At 45.2% G+C, this 25,246-nt stretch overlaps 1 protein-coding gene and 1 non-coding gene across 2 annotated transcripts in view; both read left to right on the top strand.

The window, feature by feature from the left end:
- Positions 1–24,455, top strand: part of LOC126988805 (reelin domain-containing protein 1-like) — a 39,372-nt gene extending 14,917 nt beyond the window's left edge. The window contains exons 2-3 of the mRNA XM_050847236.1: positions 16,416–16,623; positions 18,833–24,455. Of these exons, the coding sequence (XP_050703193.1) occupies positions 16,416–16,623; positions 18,833–18,905 (281 nt within the window). The 3' untranslated portion in view covers positions 18,906–24,455. The remainder of the gene's footprint in view (positions 1–16,415; positions 16,624–18,832) is intronic.
- On the top strand, positions 15,724–15,797 carry Trnag-ccc (transfer RNA glycine (anticodon CCC)). Its single transcript has one exon. It is a non-coding gene; the product is annotated as a tRNA-Gly (tRNA).
- Positions 24,456–25,246: the final 791 nt, after the last annotated feature.

Consider the following 25,246-nt stretch of genomic DNA (forward strand, 5'->3'; position numbering starts at 1 on the left):
AAATAGCTCAAGGGCACAAAAAAAGGAAACAATAATAAAAAAAAGCCCGCTACTCGCTGCTCCTAAAAAACGAATCAACAGAGGTGGCCGAAAGAGAGGTTCACGAACATAATCATATAGGCAGAGATCATTGCAAAACGCCTTTCCCTACAGTGGACTCGATCGTTATAGCTAAGGTACCTAAGTTTGGGGCATACGCTATAGCTGCGCGCGGCCTCGGTGCTCATCTCCGTCGCATTCGCCAGGTATCTGTTTATCGAATAGCCCGAAAGGGAGGATGAACAGCTGGGTGGGATGCCCGCCGACTGCCCGGGCTGAGATTCGAACCTGGACACGCTAATTCGTATATGCTAACCACTGCACCACGGTTCTGTGTGTGTGTGTGTGTGTGTGTGTGTGTGTGTGTGTGTGTGTGTGTGTAACTATTTCGTTATAATACATATACAATACATATACACAAGTCGCATTTTCAACACCCAGCAATGAATGGGTACCAGGTATTAATCAGGGGTTGTGTCCCGTCTCCTGGGGTCTGTTCCCTTCTCCTATAATTCCTTCCCCCTAAAGTCTCTCTCCGGCATATGACCACAGATGTTGCGCCGACTAAACGAAACTTTCCAACTTTTCCTTTTCCGATACCCTACGCCCCTGTCCACCCAGCAGTGAATGGGTACCAGGTATTAATCGGGGGTTTTGTCCCGTCTCCTGGGGTCTGTTCCCTTCTCCTATAATTCCTTCCCCCTAAAGTCTCTCTCCGGCATATGACCACAGATGTTGCGCCGACTAAACGAAACTTTCCAACTTTTTCGCATTTTCAACTGGGTTCTTAGCAACGTTGTCAAATTATCGTACTCAGAACATCGCAATTATCAGTTCTAGGGACCGAAACTTTTCTACCCACACAGATAACGAAATTCCAGTTAAAGTTATCGTTAAAATCACTTCTTACTGGTGTCTGTTTGCGATAGCTGTGACTCAGAAACCGGAAAATACGATGTGCTGAGTGGCTGAGTACGATAATCTGGTAACGCTGGTTCTTAAGGGCAGTATTCTAAGACACCATCGCTTCTCACATCAACTATTTCTAAAGGTCAAAGAGGGGATCAATTTGTTTTTCATGGATGTTTTTTAAGGTTCATGGCACAGAAGAAGGGTCAAACTACCACCAGGGTCATAAAACTACCCCTGGAAATGCCCACAACTCCTACGAAAGCCTTGTCAAATATGTGTTTCTTGAGGTTCATGGTACAGAAGAAGGGTCAAACTACCACCAGGGTCATAAAACTACCCCTGGAAATGCCCACAACTCCTACGAAAGCCTTGTCAAATATGTGTTTCTTGAGGTTCATGGTACAGAAGAAGAGTCAAACTACCACCAGGGTCATAAAACTACCCCTGGAAATGCCCACAACTCCTACGATAGCCATGTCAAATATGTGAACTTGGGCGACGAGATGTTTTAAAATACGACCCCTAGACCCTAGCTGGTTGTCAGGTTGGTATTGTGAGATGGTCCCACCCCTCATACCAACTATTTTAAAGGACAAAAAGGAGGTTAATCGAGTTCCAATGAGCGTTCTTTTAGGTTCACGTCACAGAAGAAGGGTCAAATTATCACCAGGGTCATAAAAGTACCCCTGGAAATGACCTAAACTCCTACAAAAGACTAATAAATTACGAGGTTCATCGGGTTCTAATGAGCGTTCTTTTAGGTTCACGTCACAGAAGAAGAGTCAAACTACCACCAGGGTCATAAAAGTACCCCTGGAAATGACCTAAACTCCTACAAAAGACTAATAAATTACGAGGTTCATCGGGTTCTAATGAGCGTTCTTTTAGGTTCACGTCACAGAAGAAGAGTCAAACTACCACCAGGGTCATAAAACTACCCCTGGAAATGCCCTAAACTTTCACAAAAGACTAGTAAATTACGAGGTTCATCGGGTTCTAATGAGCGTTCTTTTAGGTTCACGTCACAGAAGAAGGGTCAAACTACCACCAGGGTCATAAAAGTACCCCTGGAAATGCCCTAAACTTTCACAAAAGACTAGTAAATTACGAGGTTCATCGGGTTCCAATGAGTGTTCTTTTAGGTTCACGGCACAGAAGAAGAGTCAAACTACCACCAGGGTCATAAAACTACCCCTGGAAAGGCCTACAGCTCCTACGAAAGCCATGTCAAATATGTGAACTTGGGCGACGAAATGTTTTAAAATACGACCCCTAGACCCTAGCTGGTTGTCAGGTTGGTATTGTGAGATGGTCCCACCCCTCATACCAACTATTTTAAAGGACAAAAAGGAGGTTAATCGAGTTCCAATGAGTGTTCTTTTAGGTTCACGTCACAGAAGAAGAGTCAAACTACCACCAGGGTCATAAAAGTACCCCTGGAAATGACCTAAACTTCCACGAAAGACTAGTAAATTACGAGGTTCATCGGGTTCCAATGAGCGTTCTTTTAGGTTCACGGCACAGAAGAAGAGTCAAACTACCACCAGGGTCATAAAACTACCCCTGGAAAGGCCTACATCTCCTACGATAGCCATGTCAAATATGTGAACTTGGGCGACGAAATGTTTTAAAATACGACCCCTAGTGACCAAGATTGTTCCTGTTTTCAAGTCTATTGTTGGTAAAGGCGATGGGTGCTCCCCTGCCACTATTGTCTGTCTATTCTTTCTTTCCGCGCCTTGAATTCAATGTTTCCTTGACTTGGACAAAGAAAAGCGTGCCGCAATGATATACCTGGTGCGGAACATATAGAATCATGCTACTACAAGCGTTCTACTGTGCGTCTACTACTACTACTACTACTACTACTACTACTACTACTACTATTACTACTACTACTACTACTACTACTACTACTACGACTACTAACAAAAACAACAGTAACAGCAATGGGAACTTCAGCAACACAAGCCAAAGTTAGCGATGGGTACCTTAGCAACACTAGCCAAAGTTAGCGATGGGAACTTTAGCAACAATACCCAAAGTTAGCGATGGGAACATTAGCAACAATAGCCAAAGTTAGCGATGGGAACTTAAACAACAATACCCAAAGTTAGCAATGGGAACTTTAGCAACACTAGCCAAAGTTAGCGATGGCAACTTTAGCAACAATAGCCAAAGTTAGCGATGGGAACTTTAGCAAACAATAGCAAAAGTTAGCGATGGGAACTTAAACAACACTAGCCAAAGTTGACATGACACCAATTCTAACACAAAAACAACAATAACAGCAATGAGAACTTTAGCAACACTAGCAAAAGTTAGCGATGGCAACTTTAGCAACAATAGCCAAAGTTAGCGATGGGAACTTTAGCAAACAATAGCAAAAGTTAGCGATGGGAACTTAAACAACACTAGCCAAAGTTGACATGACACCAATTCTAACACAAAAACAACAATAACAGCGATGGGAACTTCAGCAACACTAGCAAAAGTTAGCGATGGGAACTTTAGCAACAATAGCAAAAGTTAGCGATGGGAGCTTTAGCAACAATAGCAAAAGTTAGCGATGGGAACGTAAACAACACTCGCCAAAGTTGACATGACACCAATTCTAACACAAAAACAACAGTAATAAAACATGAATCATACAACAACAAGACAGTAACTGGCCCTGCTATGATTATGAAAGGGAAAGAAAATAACGCGTTGATTGTGACCACACCTCTTGCAAAATAATGATACGGTGGACACAATGCACAAACTGTAACGACTAACAGATGGTGGCCTGCTTCGTTTAACCAGTCTCTCTCTCTCTCTCTCTCTCTCTCTCTCTCTCTCTCTCTCTCTCTCTCTCTCTCTCTCTCTCTCTCTCTCTCTCTCTGTCTCCTTCCTTCCTTCATCTCTATCATTCTTCCTTACTTCTCTCTCTCTCTCTCTCTCTCCTTCCTTCCTTCTTTCCTTTCTTTCTTTATTCCTTCCTTCCTTCCTTCATCTCTATCATTCTTCCTTACTTCTCTCTCTCTCTCTCTCTCTCTCTCTCTCTCTCTCTCTCTCTCTCTCTCTCTCTCTCTCTCTCTCTCTCTCTGTGTGTGTGTGTGTGTGTCAGTCAACATGAGCTGGTCACGCGTTGCACCCGTAATCGCCAGCCAGCGGCCTCCCCGAATGAGCTCGTAATAGAAATACCTAACTTAAGCAAGCGGAAGGGCGTGGTTCTTAAGGGAGGGAACTGTTGAGCCAGCCAATCTTGCCAGGAGGGTTTAGGGTCTCAGAAGGCGGGGCTCTTAGGGGAGGCACGAATTCTGAGGGGAAGGATCAGGGCTCAGGACAAGGAGAATCGGGGATGGGGAGTGGGGTAGGGGAGGGGTGGGGGGAAGGAGGGGGATATTTAAGTGGTTCCAGTAGCCTGCGCGGAGCCCCACCCACTCAGCCACGGGAAGCCCCTGACCACTACCGCCGTGAGTTCCCGCACCAAGGACACACGAGAGGGGATTGTTCATTGTCTTCGCCACAAAGGGCGTGCCTCGTCATGCACTGACTCCCAGAAGTTTGTCTTCCATTTCTCCACCCAAAAACGTGTTCAATGCTGAATGAACAAAGCGTGTACATACTGGACCTATTTTCATGATTAGTTTCCTTAGCAGAGAGAGAGAGAGAGAGAGAGAGAGAGAGAGAGAGAGAGGAAAATGAAGGAAGGAAGGAAGGAATAAAGAAAGAAAGAAAAGAAGGAAGGAAGGAAATAAAGAAGGAAGAGAGAGAGAGAGAGAGAGAGAGAGAGAGAGAGAGAGAGAGAGAGAGAGAGAGAGAGAGAGAGAGAGAGAGAGAGAGAGATAGATAGATAGATAGATACACACACACACACACACACACACACACACACACACACACACACACACACACACACACACACACCTTTGCTTCGACAGAGTTTATCCACATCCATATAGGCTTGTGAATCGAGTTTTAAGACTTGATGACCTGCATGACATCAATGGGCGCCCTGACTTTTAACATTCACGACTTCACACTTTGGCCCAAATATGTGTGTGTGTGTGTGTGTGTGTGTGGGCGTATGTATTTATGTGTGTGTGTGTGTGTGTGTGTGTGTGTGTGTGTGTGTGTGTGTGTGTGTGTGTTATCTATCTATCTCTCTCTCTCTCTCTCTCTCTCTCTCTCTCTCTCTCTCTGCTAAGGAAACTATATAATCTCTCATTCACGACTTAACGCTTTGGCCTCAATATGTGTGTGTGTGTGTGTGTGTGTGTGTGTGTGTGTGTGTGTGTGTGTGTGTGTCATTCACCATGGTCTGATCACGCTAGACTCGTTCCGGTAAGGTAAATTTGGGTGCATACGTTATTGGTGCGCGTGGCTGCGGTGCTCGGCTCTGTACCGTTGGCCATTTGAGCCTGTGCAGTGGTGGGAAGAGCTCATGACACTCACTTTTGGGTAGGCAGTGGCTGAGTGGTAGCGTGCTGGGCCCACATTCACCGCGTGATGGACGACGCGGGTTCGAATCCCCACGCTACCACCTGGGATTTTTCAGTCACCGCCGAGTGGCTTAAAACTACCCACATGCTGTCCTGAAGACCACCCATCAACCCGGACTCTAGAGGAACCCGTCCAGTGAATCAAGAAGGAGTTCCGGGGGGCAGCATGAGCCAAGAGAAGATGGCGCCACTATAAACACTTGCCTGCGCCATAATTACGAACGATTCCCTTACTATTTCCTCATCCCTATAAATGAAAGCCACTCTCACATTTACGCGTGATCTGTCTCTCCAGCAATCTTGTTTGTGCTATTCTGGTAGTAGGCTGTCTGATTATTTTTTTACGTCTATGCCTATAACGCCGGTAGGCTTGCTTGAGGGGCCTGGATGGTAGTCGGCCCCAGCCCGTCATGGCGCAGGCAAGTGTTTATAGTGGCGCCATCTCCTCTTGGCTCATGCTGCCCCCCGGAACTTCTTGATTCACTTGGACGGTTTCCTCAAGAGTCCGGGTTGATGGGTGGTCTTCAGGACAGCATGTGGGTAGCTTTAAGCCACTCGGCGGTGACTGAAAAATCCGAGGTGGTAGCGTGGGGATTCGAACCCGCGTCGTCCACCACGTGGTGAATGTGGGCCCAGCACGCTACCACTCAGCCACCGCCTACCCAAATATTATTGCTCCCATGTCTTTTTTTTTTGGACTTGGTTATTTTTTTCCTATTTGATAGTTACATCTGCGTCTTGTCCTACTTATCCACATGGCGCTTCTTGACCACCTAACTATTAACTCTTTCCACTGATATAAGTAAAAAAAAAATAAAAAAAAGAATAGGAGCCCATGCCGCCCCTTGGGTCACCTGACTTGTTCCTGTCCTCCACGTGGGAGCTGTCTCTCATAACGGCTCCCGTCTCTCCTCCCTACAGATACGTTGTACTCAGGTTACATATAGTCAGCATAATTCTCTACATTTCCAGAGCCGTCTCTCGCGTGACGCCTTACCAAAAGCTTTAATTACACACACACACACACACACACACAAAAATAAATATATATATATATATATATATATATATATATATATATATATATATATATATATATATATCAAGCAAAAGATATTATATATAACGTAAATGAGAGAGAGAGAGAGAGAGAGAGAGAGAGAGAGAGAGAGAGAGAGAGAGAGAGAGAGAGAGAGAGAGAGAGAGAGAGAGAGAGAGAGAGAGAGAGAGAGAGAGAGAGAGAGAGGGGGGGGGGGAATGGGGGGGGGCGATAGCGAGCTCCTCTGAGGAGGGTGATGGGGTGGTGGTGTTGCAGTAGGTCGGCTATTTGCTAGCCAGTTAGAACACTGGTCAGCTCTGGATCACTGGCCCGGATCTGAATCTGATCTGGATTCGCTCTTGGTAAATAGAACGCAGAGCGACAGATCAAAACAAAACACACACACACACACACACACACACACACACACACACACACACATATCGCTCCGGTAGCTCAGTCGGTTAGAGCGCCGTGCTGCAAGGCTTCACGGCCAAACAGGCGGCGGTTCGAGCCCCGCTCAGGCCGGATTCTTTCCGTTGACTAGGAGTGGTTACTGTCCCTCTTGAGCAAGGGGGATGAGGTGAGGTCCGGGCAGTACCCAGAGATCGACGATAATGAGCACTTGCTTACGTCGGGAGGGTACTTGGTGGCGAAAGGGAGTCCACCTTGTTATCAGGCCGTGGTGAATTACACGCGCACACTCACATACATATATATCTATGGAAGACTAAAAGAAGCAATAAATAGTAATATTGTAATTATAATGCCACATAATCTATAAACACGTCATGACAAGGGGGCTTGGTGTGGCCTGTAAATCTCCCACAATTATGTTCTGTAAAACTTCTATTTAACATCTTTACTGCCTACAAAACCATTTCTGCAACATCATCTTATTATATGCTCCTCACTCATTATGGGAGGCGCTCTTGGGTTGTATACTCGAAATAAAGTCGGAGGAGACGCTGAGTGTAAGCAGGATCAAAGGACACAGGGTCAACCGGCGCGCAGAAAATGACGTCAGCAGGTGGAGCGAGGAGAGATGAAATAGAAAACGGAAGTATTCACGTCGAACGGTAACGCAAATAAAATCGAAAGTATTTACGTCGAGCGGTAACTCAAATAGATTCTAAACAGGCTTTCATTGTCTTTGTCTTTGATTGACAAATATCGTATCTTCTATAGGTTTCTGTAGTGGATTTAACACACAAAGAAATTACGTGCACACATCTTTAGGTAATGTTTCTCGCTTATACTCACTATAATTCACTTGACTGTCTATATATGCATACTCTAGATACGGTATATAAATACAAAACATGCTAAATACCTTTCTGGCCACAATGGGAGACCTTAAACCTTAAATTTAAGAATAATGACTGCCCGTCCCTTTGTTATGGGTCACAGTAGTAAGCGCGGGATCGCCTTTGTAACGCATCTTGCTCAGCGTTCCCAGATTATCGTATTCACCACGTTGTATTTATCACTTTTTAGCCTCAAACTCTCGTACCTACACAAATAACGAAAGAATATTAAAGTTAGCGTTAAAACTGTTATTCATTGATGTTTGTTTGTTTGTTTTTGCTATAGATATCAGTCAGAAACTACGAAAATCCAATACGGTGTGTACGATAATTTGGCGACGCTGAAATGAAAACTATAAGCTTACATTCAAATCCTCTCTAACGAGCATGATGCTACTCGATCCTCTTACAATAGGATTTAAGTTTATCCTGTATACATAAAAAAAATAAGACAAAGAAAATGGGTTCCTTTAAAGGTACACTTACCTATATCTACTTAATTACATTCCTTAAAAAAATACATACATAAGAAAGTAAGGAATCTGCAAGAGGCCAGTTGACCTACACGTGGTAGTTCCTGTAAAACTATAAACTCTAAAATCTATCTCCTTCCATAGATGTACTGAGTGGCCCGACCCTTCGTATATTTTCCGCATGTGACCGTTTGTGAAAAAAAGTTTGGACACCCTTGATCTAGGCAGACTATAAGGTGCTTTCTCTAGAGCGTTAAATAGCCTACTTACAGACTTGCAGCCAGATACTGAACAACTGCAAGGCATTGTGATTTGACAAGAACAAGCAAGCCGTACACCACCGCTTCCGGCTGGCTACTGAGGCGTAATTAGTGTTGCCAGACGGTGCAGAGAAAATTTCAGTAGATTATTGCGAGAGAATTCAGTAGTTCGGTAAAAATTCGGCAGACGTACTTAAATATATATGTAGTGGTTCTTGTGATATATGTTATGTAGATATAATTAAGTTTAAAAGCATTATATCAGTATTTCTTTATAACTATTAGGTGAAAATTTGGAAAAGCAATATACAAATTATTCATGAGATTGATAAATTATTTCTGAGATTCATCACAATTTCAGTAAATCTCATGATATTCCGGTAGATCTGGCAACAATGGGCCGCCGCCGCCGCGTAAACCATAGCCGAACCCACCAACCTTCCACCTGATGACGTCATGCGCCGGTTGATTCAAAATTTGACGCGCTTTCCGGTAGATCCTTTGTCCTTTGATCCTGAGTGTAGGTAACCGCGTGAGACTGCAGGTGTCGTCTGCTACAACCCGCCGCGGCCTCTCGATCAGGCAGATCATGATACGGATCACCCAGATCATGAGAATCCAGGTCTCAGTGGTAAATAGAACACGGGTTCTCCAGCCAGACCAGTGATCTAAAACGGATCCTTGTAAATAGCAGAGGTCTTAAGGTGCATCCACACCAGGAATGTTTATATGACAACAATGAATCCCAGACGTTTCCCAAGTGTTTCGGTAAACCACTGGCATACATTTGAATACCCTCGGGAAATGATGTTTCTTGTCCACGCCTCAGGGTTGTTCTCAGGGTGTCGGTGTGTGCGGAAATTGCTACACTGGCCTCTGTGTTTTACTTATTATTGCACTCACTGGAGAGCAGGAAGAACACAAGGGAACACGTATGGGTGCGGTCGTTTATAGAAAGTTGACCATTACAGAATGACTTGCTTTTGGCGGAGCCGAGAGTTAACGGAGCAGGGTTTAGTTAATTAATTTTCTTGGAAGGTCAACCACTGATTCTGATGAACTATTACGAACGGTGGCTCCCAAAATACCACGAATCGACACCAGGCACAGAAAAGCCATTCCAGCTCCCATCAGCCCGCGGCTATAATCTGACAGGCGGAGATCCTTTTACGAGCCTCATTATAACACCTTCAGAGTCCCGACAAGACGCCATTATTGACCCTGTGTTTTCGCCGCGCTTTTCAAACACTAGCACACGGTCTCGCGGCGAAGACAGGGCCAATAATGGCGTCCAAATCTTAGGCTGTCGGGACTCTATCTATCAAGGGACTCTACAGATCATGACCCAGAAACGGGTTACGCTAAATGGAAAAGGCTACAAATGTAAAAGCTGAGTTTCCATACAAACTTTCCTGGTGTGGGCGGTCCTCAGAAACAGTTGGGAAGCATTTGAGATTAAAATTTTGTTAATTAGCTAGATATTGAAGTATGTGAATGAATGATAATTATGATCCCAATCCCTTTTCCCCGTGAGTGAGGTGTGGGATATGTCTTTATCCCGCACCCCTGAGCGAGGGCACTCCCAGCGGTCAGGGTGTGCCCCTCTCCCTTCTCTCTCTCTCTCTCTCTCTCTCTCTCTCTCTCTCTCTCTCATCCATAAATATATAAATGAAATTTGACTGTATTGTAAAAATAGTTTATGCTTTACTATCAAGACTTGAAACACACACACACACACACACACACACACACACACACACACACACACACACACACACACACACACACACAGGAACACACACACACACACACACACACACACACACACACACACAGATCGACGCTAAAGTGCACTTGCTCATGTGGGGAGGGTACCTGCTGGCGATTACGAGTCCAACACTTGATCATTCCGTGGTGAAGTACACACATATATATATTCTCTTTCAATGTTTCTCAATTCTTTCGTGAATGTATCCACGTTGTTTCTCAGCTGCTTCTCGAAAAACCTGGGAAACGTCTGTGATACATTGTTGACATGCAAATTACGATTCCTGGTGTGGACGCGCCTTTGGATTCGACAGACTATAGACGATGGTATTCCAGCAGATGCCATACCGGCCTGTGTCCTGGGTTAATGATTCTCACCCATCAGAAACTCAAAGGTCATGCGACGGAAATGAGCACCGAGGCTACGCGCAGCTATAGCATATGCAACCAACTTTACATTAATTAACTGTTTACAGGTGTGGAATTTGTAATTGATTGCACACACACACACACACACACACACACACACACACACACACACACACACACACACATATATATTTCAAAGTACAGAGAGAGAGAGAGAGAGAGAGAGAGAGAGAGAGAGAGAGAGAGAGAGAGAGAGAGAGAGAGGTAAAGAGGTCGACAGCTGCCCTGAGGAGGCGGAGAAAGGGAGAAAGTGAGGGAACATGACCCGGCTCAGCCTCTGACGGCGGGAAGCGTGGTGCAGCGTCACGCACAAACTCACCCTTCACTGCTGGCCTGTCACCCACCTGCCCCGTCACCCACCTGCCCCGCCACCTACCTGCCCCGTCACCTACCTGCCCCGTCACCTACCTGCCCTGTCACCTACCTGCCCTGTCACCTACAAGCCCCGAGACACCTTCACCAACCAATAGTCAACAGCAGACCTATGTAGACGCGCCCAAGAACACGTAATTTACTAGTCTTTCGTGGAAGTTTAGGGCATTTCCAGGGGTACTTTTATGACCCTGGTGGTAGTTTGACCCTTCTTCTGTGCCGTGAACCTAAAAGAACGCTCATTAGAACCCGATGAACCTCGTAATTTACTAGTCTTTCGTGGAAGTTTAGGGCATTTCCAGGGGTACTTTTATGACCCTGGTGGTAATTTGACCCTTCTTCTGTGACGTGAACCTAAAAGAACACTCATTAGAACCCGATGAACCTCGTAATTTACTAGTCTTTCGTGGGAGTTTAGGGCATTTCCAGGGGTACTTTTATGACCCTGGTGGTAGTTTGACCCTTCTTCTGTGCCGTGAACCTAAAAGAACGTTCATTATAACCCGATGAACCTCGTAATTTACTAGTCTTTCGTGGAAGTTTAGGGCATTTCCAGGGGTACTTTTATGACCCTGGTGGTAGTTTGACTCTTCTTCTGTGACGTGAACCTAAAAGAACGCTCATTAGAACCCGATGAACCTCGTAATTTATTAGTCTTTTGTAGGAGTTTAGGTCATTTCCAGGGGTACTTTTATGACCCTGGTGGTAGTTTGACTCTTCTTCTGTGACGTGAACCTAAAAGAACACTCATTAGAACCCGATGAACCTCGTAATTTGCTAGTCTTTCGTGGGAGTTTAGGGCATTTCCAGGGGTACTTTTATGACCCTGGTGGTAGTTTGACCCTTCTTCTGTGACGTGAACATAAAAGAACACTCATTAGAACTCGATTAACCTCCGTTTTGTCCTTTAAAATAGTTGGTATGGGGGGTGGGACCATCTCACAATACCAACCTGACAATTAACTAGCTAGGGTCTAGGGGTCGTATTTTAAAACATCTCGTCGCCCAAGTTCACATATTTGACAAGGCTTTCGTAGGAGCTGTAGGCCTTTCCAGGGGTAGTTTTATGACCCTGGTGGTAGTTTGACCCTTCTTCTGTGCCGTGAACCTTAAAAGAACACTCATGAAAAGCAGATTGATCCCCTCTCTGACCTTAAGAAAAAGTTGATGTGAGAAACGATCCATGGTGTCTTAAAATCTTAAAATATGGCATTAGGTCTCGCATGACGTCATTACAGAGAGAGAGAGAGAGAGAGAGAGAGAGAGAGAGAGAGAGAGAGAGAGAGAGAGAGAGAGAGGAAGAATGAAAGTGATGAAAAGATGAAGGAATGAAGGAAATAAAGAAGGAACAAGAAAAGAAAGAAATGGAGAGAGAGAGAGAGGAGGAAATGAATGGAGACTAATGGAGGTCTCTCTCTCTGATCCCACAACTGGAAACAAGAGATGTGGCAACGAGGTACGGACGGAGAGACCCCCCCAGACTCCCCCTAATCCACCGCTTCCTCCTGACTATATATGACAACTTGTACTCGCTTCTCACACAAACTCTTTCTAAAGCTCAAAGAAGGGGTCGATCGGGGTCTAATGAGTGTTTCCTTAGGTTCATGGTACAGAGGAAGGGTCAAACTACCACCAGGGTCATAAAACTACTTCTGGAAATGCCCACAACTCCTACGAAAGCCTTGTCAAATAGGTGAACTTGGGCGGCGAACAGAAGAAGGGCTAAACTATCACCAGGGTCATAAAACTACTACTGGAAATGCCCACAACTCCTACGAAAGCCTTGTCAAATAGGTGAACTTGGGCGGCGAACAGAAGAAGGGCTAAACTATCACCAGGGTCATAAAACTACTCCTGGAAATGCCCAAAACTCCCACGAAAGCCTTGTCAAATATGTGAACTTGGGTAGCGAAATATCTTGTAATACGACCCCTTTCGCTTCTCACACCAACTCTTTCTAAAGCTCAAAGAAGGGGTCATTCGGGGTCTAATGAGTGTTTCTTTAGGTTCACGGTACAGAAGAAGGGTCTAACTACCACCAGGGTCATAAAACTACTTCTGGAAATGCCCAAAACTCATACGAAAGCCTTGTCAAATAGGTGAACTTGGGCGGCGAACAGAAGAAGGGCTAAACTATCACCAGGGTCATAAAACTACTCCTGGAAATGCCCACAACTCATACGAAAGCCTTGTCAAATAGGTGAACTTGGGCGGCGAACAGAAGAAGGGCTAAACTATCACCAGGGTCATAAAACTACTCCTGGAAATGCCCAAAACTCCCACGAAAGCCTTGTCAAATATGTGAACTTGGGTAGCGAAATATCTTGTAATACGACCCCTTTCGCTTCTCACATCAACTATTTCTAAAGCTCAAAGAGGGGGTCATTCGGGGTCTAATGAGTGTTTCCTTAGGTTCATGGTACAGAGGAAGGGTCAAACTATCACCAGGGTCATAAAACTACTACTGGAAATGCCCACAACTCCTACGAAAGCCTTGTCAAATAGGTGAACTTGGGCGGCGAACAGAAGAAGGGCTAAACTATCACCAGGGTCATAAAACTACTCCTGGAAATGCCCACAACTCCTACGAAAGCCTTGTCAAATAGGTGAACTTGGGCGGCGAACAGAAGAAGGGCTAAACTTTCACCAGGGTCATAAAACTACTTCTGGAAATGCCCAAAACTCATACGAAAGCCTTGTCAAATATGTGAACTTGGGTAGCGAAATATCTTGTAATACGACCCCTTTCGCTTCTCACACCAACTCTTTCTAAAGCTTAAAGAAGGGGTCATTCGGGGTCTAATGAGTATTTCTTTAGGTTCACGGTACAGAAGAAGGGTCAAACTACCACCAGGGTCATAAAACTACTTCTGGAAATGCCCAAAACTCATACGAAAGCCTTGTCAAATAGGTGAACTTGGGCGGCGAACAGAAGGGCTAAACTATCACCAGGGTCATAAAACTACTTCTGGAAATGCCCACAACTCCTACGAAAGCCTTGTCAAATATGTGAACTTGGGCGGCGAACAGAAGAAGGGCTAAACTATCACCAGGGTCATAAAACTACTCCTGGAAATGCCCACAACTCCTACGAAAGCCTTGTCAAATATGTGAACTTGGGTAGCGAAATATCTTGTAATTCGACCCCTTTCGCTTCTCACATCAACTATTTCTAAAGCTCAAAGAGGGGGTCATTCGGGGTCTAATGAGTGTTTCTTTAGGTTCACGGTACAGAAGAAGGGTCTAACTATCACCAGGGTCATAAAACTACTCCTGGAAATGCCCACAACTCATACGAAAGCCTTGTCAAATAGGTGAACTTGGGCGGCGAACAGAAGAAGGGCTAAACTATCACCAGGGTCATAAAACTACTCCTGGAAATGCCCACAACTCCTACGAAAGCCTTGTCAAATATGTGAACTTGGGCGGCGAAGTGTCTTGTAATACGACACAAACTACCACCAGGGTCATAAAACTACTCCTGGAAATGCCCACAACTCCTACGAAAGCCTTGTCAAATGTGTGAACTTGGGCGGCGAAGTGTCTTGTAATACGACACAAACTATCACCAGGGTCATAAAACTACTCCTGGAAATGCCCACAACTCCTACGAAAGCCTTGTCAAATGTGTGAACTTGGGCGGCGAAGTGTCTTGTAATACGACACAAACTACCACCAGGGTCATAAAACTACTCCTGGAAATGCCCAAAACTCCTACGAAAGCCTTGTCAAATGTGTGTACTTGGGCGGCGAAGTGTCTTGTAAACGACCCTACTATCACCAGGGTCATAAAACTACTCCTGGAAATGCCCACAACTCCTACGAAAGCCTTGTCAAATGTGTGTACTTGGGTGAGGATATGTTTAGTAATACATATTAGACATAGGTTACACTGTGGAACAAAAAATATACTCTCATATATTCTCACCAGTACCTTTAGTTAGTAATGATTATTTGTGGTTGGAATGTGATTATTTTATTATATAGTTTTCAAATTAACACATTTTTGACACCCTGACGCCTGGCAATGGCAATGGTATCGTTTCTATACGGGGTTAGCTATAAACAAACATCATTTTTTTTTTTTTTACGTCTATGCCTGTAGTGCCTGTAGGCTTGCTTGAGGGGCCTGGATGGTATTCGACCCCAGCCCGTCATGGCGCAGGCAAGTGTTTATAGTGGCGCCATCTTCTCTTGGCTCATGCTGCCCCCCGGAACTCCTTGATTCACTTGGACGGTTTCCTCAAGAGTCCGGGTTGATGGGTGGTCTTCAGGACAGCATGTGGGTAGTTTTAAGCCACTCGGCGGTGACTGAAAAATCCGAGGTGGTAGCGTGGGGATTCGAACTCGCGCCGTCCATCACGTGGTGAATGTGGGCCCAGCACGCTACCACTCAGCCACCGCATGCTTATACATGTAGGAAACATTACATATTGTTAATAGCAGCATTTGTAGGTGTATTTCCTACGGCTTAAAGTCTGCTCTGTTCGTCTTGGGGCAGTGGTGTGTTTTTTCACTGGGCATCACCGCAGAAATCAAAATCATCCATCCTTTCACTGTTCGTCTTGGGGCAGTGATGTGTTTTTTCACTGGGCACCACCGCAAAATAACAAAATCATCCTTCCTCTCTACCTTGGGGGCTTCGTGGTGCAGTGGTTAGCACACTCGGCTCCCAACCGAGAGAGCCCGGGTTCGATAACCGGGCGGAGTAGAAAAATTTGGGCGGCTTTTCCGATACCCTACGCCCCTGTCCACCCAGCAGTGAATGGGTACCAGGTATTAATCGGGGGTTGTGTCCCGTCTCCTGGGGTCTGTTCCCTTCTCCTATAATTCCTTCCCCTTCTGTCTCTCTCCGGCATATGACCACAGATGTTGTGTCCCGTCTCCTGGGGTCTGTTCCCTTCTCCTATAATTCCTTCCCCTTCTGTCTCTCTCCGGCATATGACCACAGATGTTGTGTCCCGTCTCCTGGGGTCTGTTCCCTTCTCCTATAATTCCTTCCCCTTCTGTCTCTCTCCGGCATATGACCACAGATGTTGTGTCCCGTCTCCTGGGGTCTGTTCCCTTCTCCTATAATTCCTTCCCCTTCTGTCTCTCTCCGGCATATGACCACAGATGTTGTGTCCCGTCTCCTGGGGTCTGTTCCCTTCTCCTATAATTCCTTCCCCTTCTGTCTCTCTCCGGCATATTACCACAGATGTTGTGTCCCGTCTCCTGGGGTCTGTTCCCTTCTCCTATAATTCCTTCCCCTTCTGTCTCTCTCCGGCATATTACCACAGATGTTGCACCGACTAAACGAAACCTTCCTTCCTTCCTCTCTGCCCCCACAGTGCACATCACCGGTGGGACCTTCAAGGGGTTCTTCGTGCAAGCCCGTGACGCGAAGACCAACAAGTGGATCGGAACCTTCCATGAGACGAAGGATGTTACCGTCTTCCCTGAGTGCTCCGCGGTGACGCACAGCACAGTGCCCCCCAAGACAGAGGTTGTACTGGCCTGGCACGCGCCTTCCCACGGCCAGGGGGAGGTGTACTTCACGTAAGTATCAAATTATATTATCAAATTATAAGACATTTACCTTTTCATATAAGCTATTTATAAAGGACAAAGAGGGGGTTAATCAGATTCTAATGAGTGTTTCTTTAGGTTCACGGTACAGAATAGGGGATCAAACTACCACCAGGGCCATAAAACTAATCCTGGAAATGCCCCAAACTCCTAGGAAAGCCTTATCAAATAGGTGAACTTGGTCGACGAAATGTTTAGCAATACGGCCATATAGGGCTGGTATCATAAGACACTCTCGCTTTTCACATCAGCCATTTCTAAAGGTCAAAGAAGGGGTCAGTCGGGTTCCAGTGAGTGCTTCTTCAGGTTCATGGTACAGAAGAAGACTCACACTACCACCAGGGCCATAAAACTACCCCTGCAAATGCCCGCAACTCCTACGAAAGCCTTGTGTCTTGTAATACGACCCCCAGTAAACTTCCCACCACTCATAATATAATCTCAAGGATGGTAAAATAACAACAGGTAACTACACTAGAATTTGGTTTCGTTTGTAATCATGCCTGTGAGTTTGCAGTAATAGATGATAATTATGTCGATATTCTTAAGGCTCTCTCCTCACATCAACGTTTTCCTTAGGTCGAAAAGAAGATTAATCGGGTTCTCGTGAGTGTTTTATCAGGTTCATGGTACAGAGGAAGGGTTAAACTACCACCAGGGCCATATAACTACCCCTGGAAATACCCCTAACTCCTACGAAAGCCTTGTCAAATAGGTGTACTTGGGCAGCGAAATGTTTAAGAATACGGGCTTCAGAATTTACACACACACACACACACACACACACACACACACACACACTGATGAAGAAAAATCGCGGCACCGCTAACCGCTAAAATGTTGGCTTCGCTTACGCTAAACCGCTAAACTGGTAAATAAATTAGTGGATGCTAATGCTAACCGCTAACCGCTAACTTTTTTATATATGAATTTAGCATCTGTTTGTATTTTGGCTCTAAAACCCTTAAAAACAGAGCTAATGACCTGAAATTTCAATCTGTTGTAGCTTAGACAAAGAGCTTTCCAGAAAGGTATAGCATGACAAAATGAGATGATGATAAAGGTGATCACAAATAAACAAACTAAATTCAACATACACAATACAAGGACAAACCTATATGATTTTTCAGTGGACTTAAGGTTAGCGGAGGAGGAACTACATTTAGCGGAAGCAAGTATCTTTTGCCCTCCTGAGGCGGTGCATTAACTGTGTTGTAAACAGAACCGTTTCATGGCTGTAATAAAATACCGTCACTTTCTTCTTGTGATAATGTAGCCGTGTTGTGCAACGATTCAAGGGTAGCTACATGGTAATCTTGCGGGAGTTTCAAGAGTGTTTTTTTTTGTTGTTGTTGTTTAGTGGGGCCTGGTGGTCGACCCCAGCCCATTGTGGCGCAGGCATGTGTTTATAGTGGCGCCATCTTGCATTGGCTCATGCTGCCCCCCGGGACTCCTTGATTCACTTGGACGGTTTCCTCTAGAGTCCGGGTCGATGGGTGGTCTTCAGGACAGCATGTGGGTAGTCTTAGGCCACTCGGCGGTGACTGAAAAATCCCAGGTGGTAGCGTGGGGATTCGAACCCACGTCGTCCATCACGCGGTGAATGTGGGCCCAGCACGCTACCACTCAGCCACCGCCTGTAGGGAAACGTATCAGTATTACAGTAGCGCTATTTTAACGCTGTAATTGAACTATACGTGCGGTTTGGAAGATCTCCACCATGACTATATAGTTCGCCAGTGCAGACCAATAGAACTCCTCTCTGGCTGTGAAAACAAATTGTCAGGACTAATTAATCGCTAAGCAAATTCTGTTTCGATAATGCACTAGAAGGAAACCCCTAATAAAAGACATCCGACAGTTGTGAGGCACGATTAGATAGGTATTGCAAGAGTTAACCAGCATCTTCACTCTTTCATCCCTCACGCTGGTAGACTCTGGGACAATCTTCCTTCATCTGTATTTCCTCCTGCCTACGACTTGAACTCTTTCAAGAGGAGGGTATCAGGACACCTCTCCTCCCGAAATTGACCTCTCTTTCGGCCACCTCTTTTGATTTCTTTTTTTTTAGGAGCAGCGAGTAGCGGGCTTTTTTTATTATTGTTTCCTTTTTGTGTGCCCTTGAGCTGTCTCCTTTGTTGTAAAAAAAATACTGTAGCCATGTTTTTATCTCCTACAGAGGCACGGTGTTGGAGAACTATGCCAAGTACTGGTCCGACCTGGTGGCCAAGATTCCCAGAAGGCAAGGTTGATGGGACTCTCCGAAATCAGGACCATGGGCCGTCCTCTGACACAGCTGGCGGGCCATGGAGGCAGCCGTGACCATTACACTTCAACATTGTATCATCCACATCGTTCACGCCCAGTGCATAGTGCATTCATATAAGATTAAACCGGTGCTGGGTCACATGATTATTGATAAGTGAGAATTATAGGTTAAGAGAATACAGAATATGTATGTATACGCATATAACATTTGTCATAATACACCATCGAAATGTATATTATATTAAATCCCTAACGACGCCTGAGTGGAGCCCTGCATGTGCGCCGCGGCCACACGCTGCACCAGGCGGGTCAAACATCGCACAACACCGCGAGGCACCGCTGCTGTTCCAACCATTTGGGTCATGAAAATCATCACGTAAGTTTATGGTGTTCGTCATTATCACCATGTAACCGAATAGGTCAACAAATGCTAGACACTTATATTAAGAAGTTGGCGTCTTAAGTCATACATGGGTGAAATTCTGAATATACCTATATAGAATTGATGTAATCGTATGAATCTAAGATTTTACAGAATATTAAAAATTGTAATGAAATGAATAAACTAATAAATAAATAAATAAACAAGTTATTATAATTTAATAGATACATACATCGATAGATGAATAAAGTGATAAACTATTGAACGTGTATACATATATATATATACACACACACACACAGTGCTCGTCATTAATATTGTCGCAGGCCGTTTCCCGCTGTGTGGGGTAATATAAACAAACAAATTTATTTATCTTACAACTAGTACTTTGTGGTCTTCCCTTTACGCTTCCTACACTCCTCCAAACGTGCGGGAAGGCTGCCTGAAGGGCCATGAGATGCCGTTGGGCCTTGAGCCATTCTGCCCTCAAAAGGCAGAACGCATTAACTCCAAAATTTTGGTTTTGAGAAAATTGATAATAAAGATTTGATTAGTCATTGCTCTTTTGCTAATTCCATCTGCACACTGTAATTTGTTCGACATATAAATTGATCTTTGTAGTGTTGTTTTATGACATTAAATTTCACTGAATGTGTAGATTCCATTGATATGAAAATCTCAAAAATGGCATTTTTGGAGTTAATGCGTTCTGCCTTTTGAGGGCAGCATTGCTTCCCTGACTTAGCCGTGTGGCGCCGTCCTGTGTGAGGGTGGCGGCGTGACACGTCTCAAAAGACCCCGGTAGATGGTCACACAGAGGTTCCAGGTAGTTCCCTTGATTCATTGTGGTGTTCTTGGGTATTACTACAAGACTTCCCACACCATGACAAGAAAAGCAGCTCCATACCATCAACGAATCAGGGAACCAGACGGCCGGTGCAGGGTAGCGGGGGTCGAGGGGCCTGCTAGCTGTCACTTAAAATTGTGCCTCATCACGCACTCCACAGCACACCACGCACACCACAACACACCACAGCACACCACGCCGTCCTGTGTGAGGGTGGCGGCGTGACACGTCTCAAAATACCCCGGTAGATGGTCACACAGAAGTTCCAGGTAGTTCCCTTGATTCATTGTGGTGTTCTTGGGTATTACTACAAGACTTCCCACACCATGACAAGAAAAGCAGCTCCATACCATCAACGAATCAGGGAGCCAGACGGCCGGTGCAGGGTAGCGGGGGTCGAGGGGCCTGCTAGCTGTCACTTAAAATTGTGCCTCATCACTCGCTCCACAGCACACCACGCTCCTGCTCGAGGGTCCTGCTGGGCGACAGAAACCACATGTGCTTCGGTCGATCTCGCTGCATAACTGATGTAGCGGAGGTCGTGTGGACAACGTTGCCAGATTATCGTACTCAGAGCCTCGTACTTAACCGGTTTCTGAGCCTTAGCTATTGCCAAAAACCACCAATTATTAACCATTTTAACGATAACTATATATGAAGGGAGTTATTGGGGTCGAGGAGGCAGTTTTTGGGTCGGAAATTGGCAAACATGAGAGGCTGAGTACGATAATCTGGCAACGTTGGTCGTGGATACGCCGTGATAATGTCCTCACAGACACGTCACTCAGCAGTCTTGGGTTGTCTTCCTTTATTTTTCTGGCTGGTACTCGAGGGTGACTTTCAAGTTCACGGTGTACCAGTCGCACGGATGTCTTGCGAGTCTTGCCAGGTGGCTTTTTCTTCTCTGGTACTTTGTTGTCACCGGTTTCCATCACACGCTTCACGCCAGGGTTACCAAATTATCGTACTCAGAAACTCAGCACATCGTATTTTCCGGTTCTGAGTCACAGCTATCGCAAACAAACGCCAATATGTAATGCTTTTAACGATAACTTGAACTGGAATTTCGTTATCTGTGTGGGTAGGAAAGTTTTGGGCCCTGGAACTGATAAATGCGATGTTTTGAGTACGATAATCTGGCAAGCCTGCTTCACGCATCTTTGGGTCTGGCGGATGCTGACGCCTGTCTGCTAGGAGATAATCTCGTGTCGAGTGTCCAGCCTTGTGGGGAGATGTAATGCTTGTGATGCCATGACTTGACAAGGTCCTGTAGTGAACCATTGTCCAGTAAAACCGATGAACAACCAGGCAATTGCAAGCCAGTCTGGGAGGGGGGTAGGGGGTGACGGGGGAAGACATCACCTGGAACACCACTACTTGACAGCTATGGACAGGCAAGTGTCGGTGTTTCCCGCCTCTGCACGCCCTCCAACACACACACTGAGTTAACAGATGCGTAATAATTTGATTTAAGGCACCCGCGCTCCGGCAAAAGGAGTGAGCGAATTTTAACCCGGTAGCAGCGACGGGCCAAATTTGTGGCTTTACCGTGTAGCAACGACGGGCCAAATTTGTGGCTTTACCGTGTAGCAACGACGGGCCAAATTTGTGGCTTTACCGTGTAGCAACGACGGGCCAAATTTGTGGCTTTACCGTGTAGCAACGACGGGCCAAATTTGTGGCTTTACCGTGTAGCAGCGACGGGCCAAATTTGTGGCTTTACCGTGTAGCAACGACGGGCCAAATTTGTGGCTTTACCGTGTAGCAACGACTGGCCAAATTTGTGGCTTTACCGTGTAGCAACGACGGGCCAAATTTGTGGCTTTACCGTGTAGCAGCGACGGGCCAAATTTGTGGCTTTACCGTGTAGCAGCGACGGGCCAAATTTGTGGCTTTACCGTGTAGCAACGACTGGCCAAATTTGTGGCTTTACCGTGTAGCAACGACGGGCCAAATTTGTGGCTTTACCGTGTAGCAGCGACGGGCCAAATTTGTGGCTTTACCGTGTAGCAACGACGGGCCAAATTTCTGCCATGATATAAACCTCCCAAAATAGATGATGCATAAACTGATCACATATGCGTTGATATTTATTATGAAATGGTTTGCGTGAGTGATGATTCTTTCTCATTATTTAGCTTAGCGGGGCTTTTCATCTAACCTAACCTAACCTAACCTAACCTAAGAAACATGACCCCCGCAGCTACCGGGTTAAATGTTCAACGGCGATCCTGGCGACAATTTCAATGACGAGCACTGTGTATATATATTATACACACACACACACACACACACACACACACACACACAAACACGTGTGTGTGTGTGTGTGTGTGTGTGTGTGTGTGTATGTGTGTTGCCCATACACGCTGAATTGCTTGTGCAGAAAATGGAAATTATCACTTTTTAAAAGCTTGTGCATCTCGGTCCAAATTATTTATGATGCAAAGGATCCTCAGAATATTGTGACAGGCAACTCGATATTTTTCTTTATGTCTCATGTTGCTTTCAAATTACAGCTTGTCGCTCTGCCCTCACCATTGTCCCGTATTACTTGCATTTCATACCTTTAGGATGTTCACTCATATAACTTATGGAATGTTCTTCTACAGTTAGAATTATGTTATACCGCTGCATTATTCTGGGTGGCTCTCGTATATATCCCATCATTGCCTGGTCCTCGCCTCTAGACTGGTATGCTAGACGCTCCTTTCGGAGGGACGCTCACTACAACTTTCTAATGAAAAATCGGAGGTAATATGCATGTATAAGAGCTGGAGATCCTTGAGGTGGAGAGATGTGACAGCCCGCCATGTTAGGGACTGTGGAGAATTTGTTACCTCTGCGCCATAATTCTGATGTTATTAAAACACAACATGTTATCTCCACGATCAACATCATGGATACCCAGATGTCGTTGGGTAGCCAGTTTTGCATCCTATCTTTCTATTATCATCTATAAAGTGGAAAATACCCTAAGAACTGCTATATAGCATTCACCCTCGGTAGTTAGGCCTCTGTCCACATCAGCGTTGTCGGATTATCGTATTCACCACATCGTCTTTATTACTTTTAACCCTCAAACTCTCGTACCTATACAAATAACGATAGAAAATTGAAGTTAGCGTTAAAACTCTTATTTATTGATGTTTGTTTGTTTGTTTTTGCATTCGTTATTGGTCAGAAACTACGAAAATGCAATGCGATATGTACGATAGTTTGGCAACACTGGTCCCCACAATGGCCCCCACTTCCGGTAGAGTGTATCGTATCCATGGAGGTAGAATTGGTGGAGTCGACATCAGCCCAATTAAGTGAATCCGCCCTAATCACACTCTGTCCTGCCTGGGGGTTGGGATGGCATGTTCCTCCCTTCTCCTTTGTTGTTTACTTGCAACAATAAACTATCAATCAATCAATCAGGTGTCAGGTGTTGTCAGGTCAGGTCAGGTCAGGGCTCGGCCAGGCTCGCCCACCTGGTTTTCCGCACTGCCTACGATAGCCTTACGAGGCCTTGATATCCGCCGCTGTATGGAGTGATCGTAGACTCATTTTTAATTCAGATAAAGTTGTCGCTGAGTCCTATGTACAGGTGAGGTCATGGAGGTGGGGTTTTCAAGTTATGTCTATCCTTTAAGTTTACAAAAATACCTTAGTAAGATCAAAGGTATTTATGAAATGTATACAGCATCAATAAATAAACGGTAATAAAAAACACCACCATCATAATGGATGAGACGGTCACGGGGTCTGGAGGTAGTGCCCATGGCCGTGATGGAGTTCTCAACCGGGCCGGGCATCCCCCATCTTTTGGCCGTAAATTTGACAGTTCGTCGGCTTCACCTCAATGAATGGGATTAGCGGGCTGTGTCGACTCCACCAGTTCTACCTCCATGATCGTATCTCTCCCCCTCAAGGATCTCCAATGATGGTTAACGTGCATAGCTCAGTCACTCGTGAAGAAAAAGATGCAATTTGACAAGTTGGTTCCCACGCTCCAAGAAGGGGGGGAGGTTTTATTGGGGTCTTGGTGTCATACCGACTGTCGTGGTAACCCTCACGACTCCAGACTCCCATCACGACGTCGGCGCAGCATCCGACAACAGTCTCAAGACCTCTTTCACGACATGCCCGACCCTTTCACATCAACACCCAAGACCTCGTGTACCCTAGAATCGTGGGTAGTCGTGGCCCAGAATCGGCACAGTGTGAACGGGGCTTAAGTTGTATGGGTTGTCACAGGCGAGAGAGTGCTACATAGCTGTGAAGGTTGTACGCTTGCAGAAATAAAGACCAGCGTTTGTCTTCCTGCTTTTAATCACCACCTGTTGGATAGCTTTGTCTCCAAGGAGTGCAACTGAATTGAATTGAAATATTTATTGTTGTAAAAGACAACAAAGGGGGATGGCTGGTCTAGCAGACAAACCCCTGACTAGGCTAGTTACAAAAAATAAAAATCTCCATTGTACAAATATAAAAACACAAGTTGAGGTTAGCTAACAAAAAAAGAATTGTAAGTAAATACTGACAATATCCCTAAGTAGGTATACATATGAAATTACCTAGATTACCAGCTGGCAGCAAACTTTGGGTACTCTTTAATAATGGCAGGTACAATGTTATGATTAATGAACCAGGCGACAAGGGAAGGGACATCACTTATACCCTGTGGACGGTGACAGGCTATGGGAGTGCAACTTACAGAGCCCACTGGAAAAAGTTCGTGAGGAAACGTAGGCTACCCTCCTCCGTAAAAATGCATATATGAAAAAAATGATCAGACTGAATAAAGGTAGACTCAACAAAGGACCATATTGAAGACTTCTTTGATTTTACATGGTGTTAAAAGCTAGTTTTTTTACATCAAAGGTGGCATCACTGAAGCATAACAAAACACGTAAAAAAGCACTGCATGCACCCCTCCTGTAAGGATAATAGGGCTAAAAAGGAGCATCAGATTCGGCCAATGAGGGGTCTACATATAGATGCCATTGCCCTCCTCTTGAAAGACGAAGGTAAGACGAGCTAACCATTTGAAGAGAATGAAGCAATGAATACCTACTCTGATTAACTCTTGCATTAGGAATTTGGACAAC

This window comes from Eriocheir sinensis, chromosome 6 (genome assembly GCF_024679095.1).
Source record: "Eriocheir sinensis breed Jianghai 21 chromosome 6, ASM2467909v1, whole genome shotgun sequence".
Taxonomy (NCBI): domain Eukaryota; kingdom Metazoa; phylum Arthropoda; class Malacostraca; order Decapoda; family Varunidae; genus Eriocheir; species Eriocheir sinensis.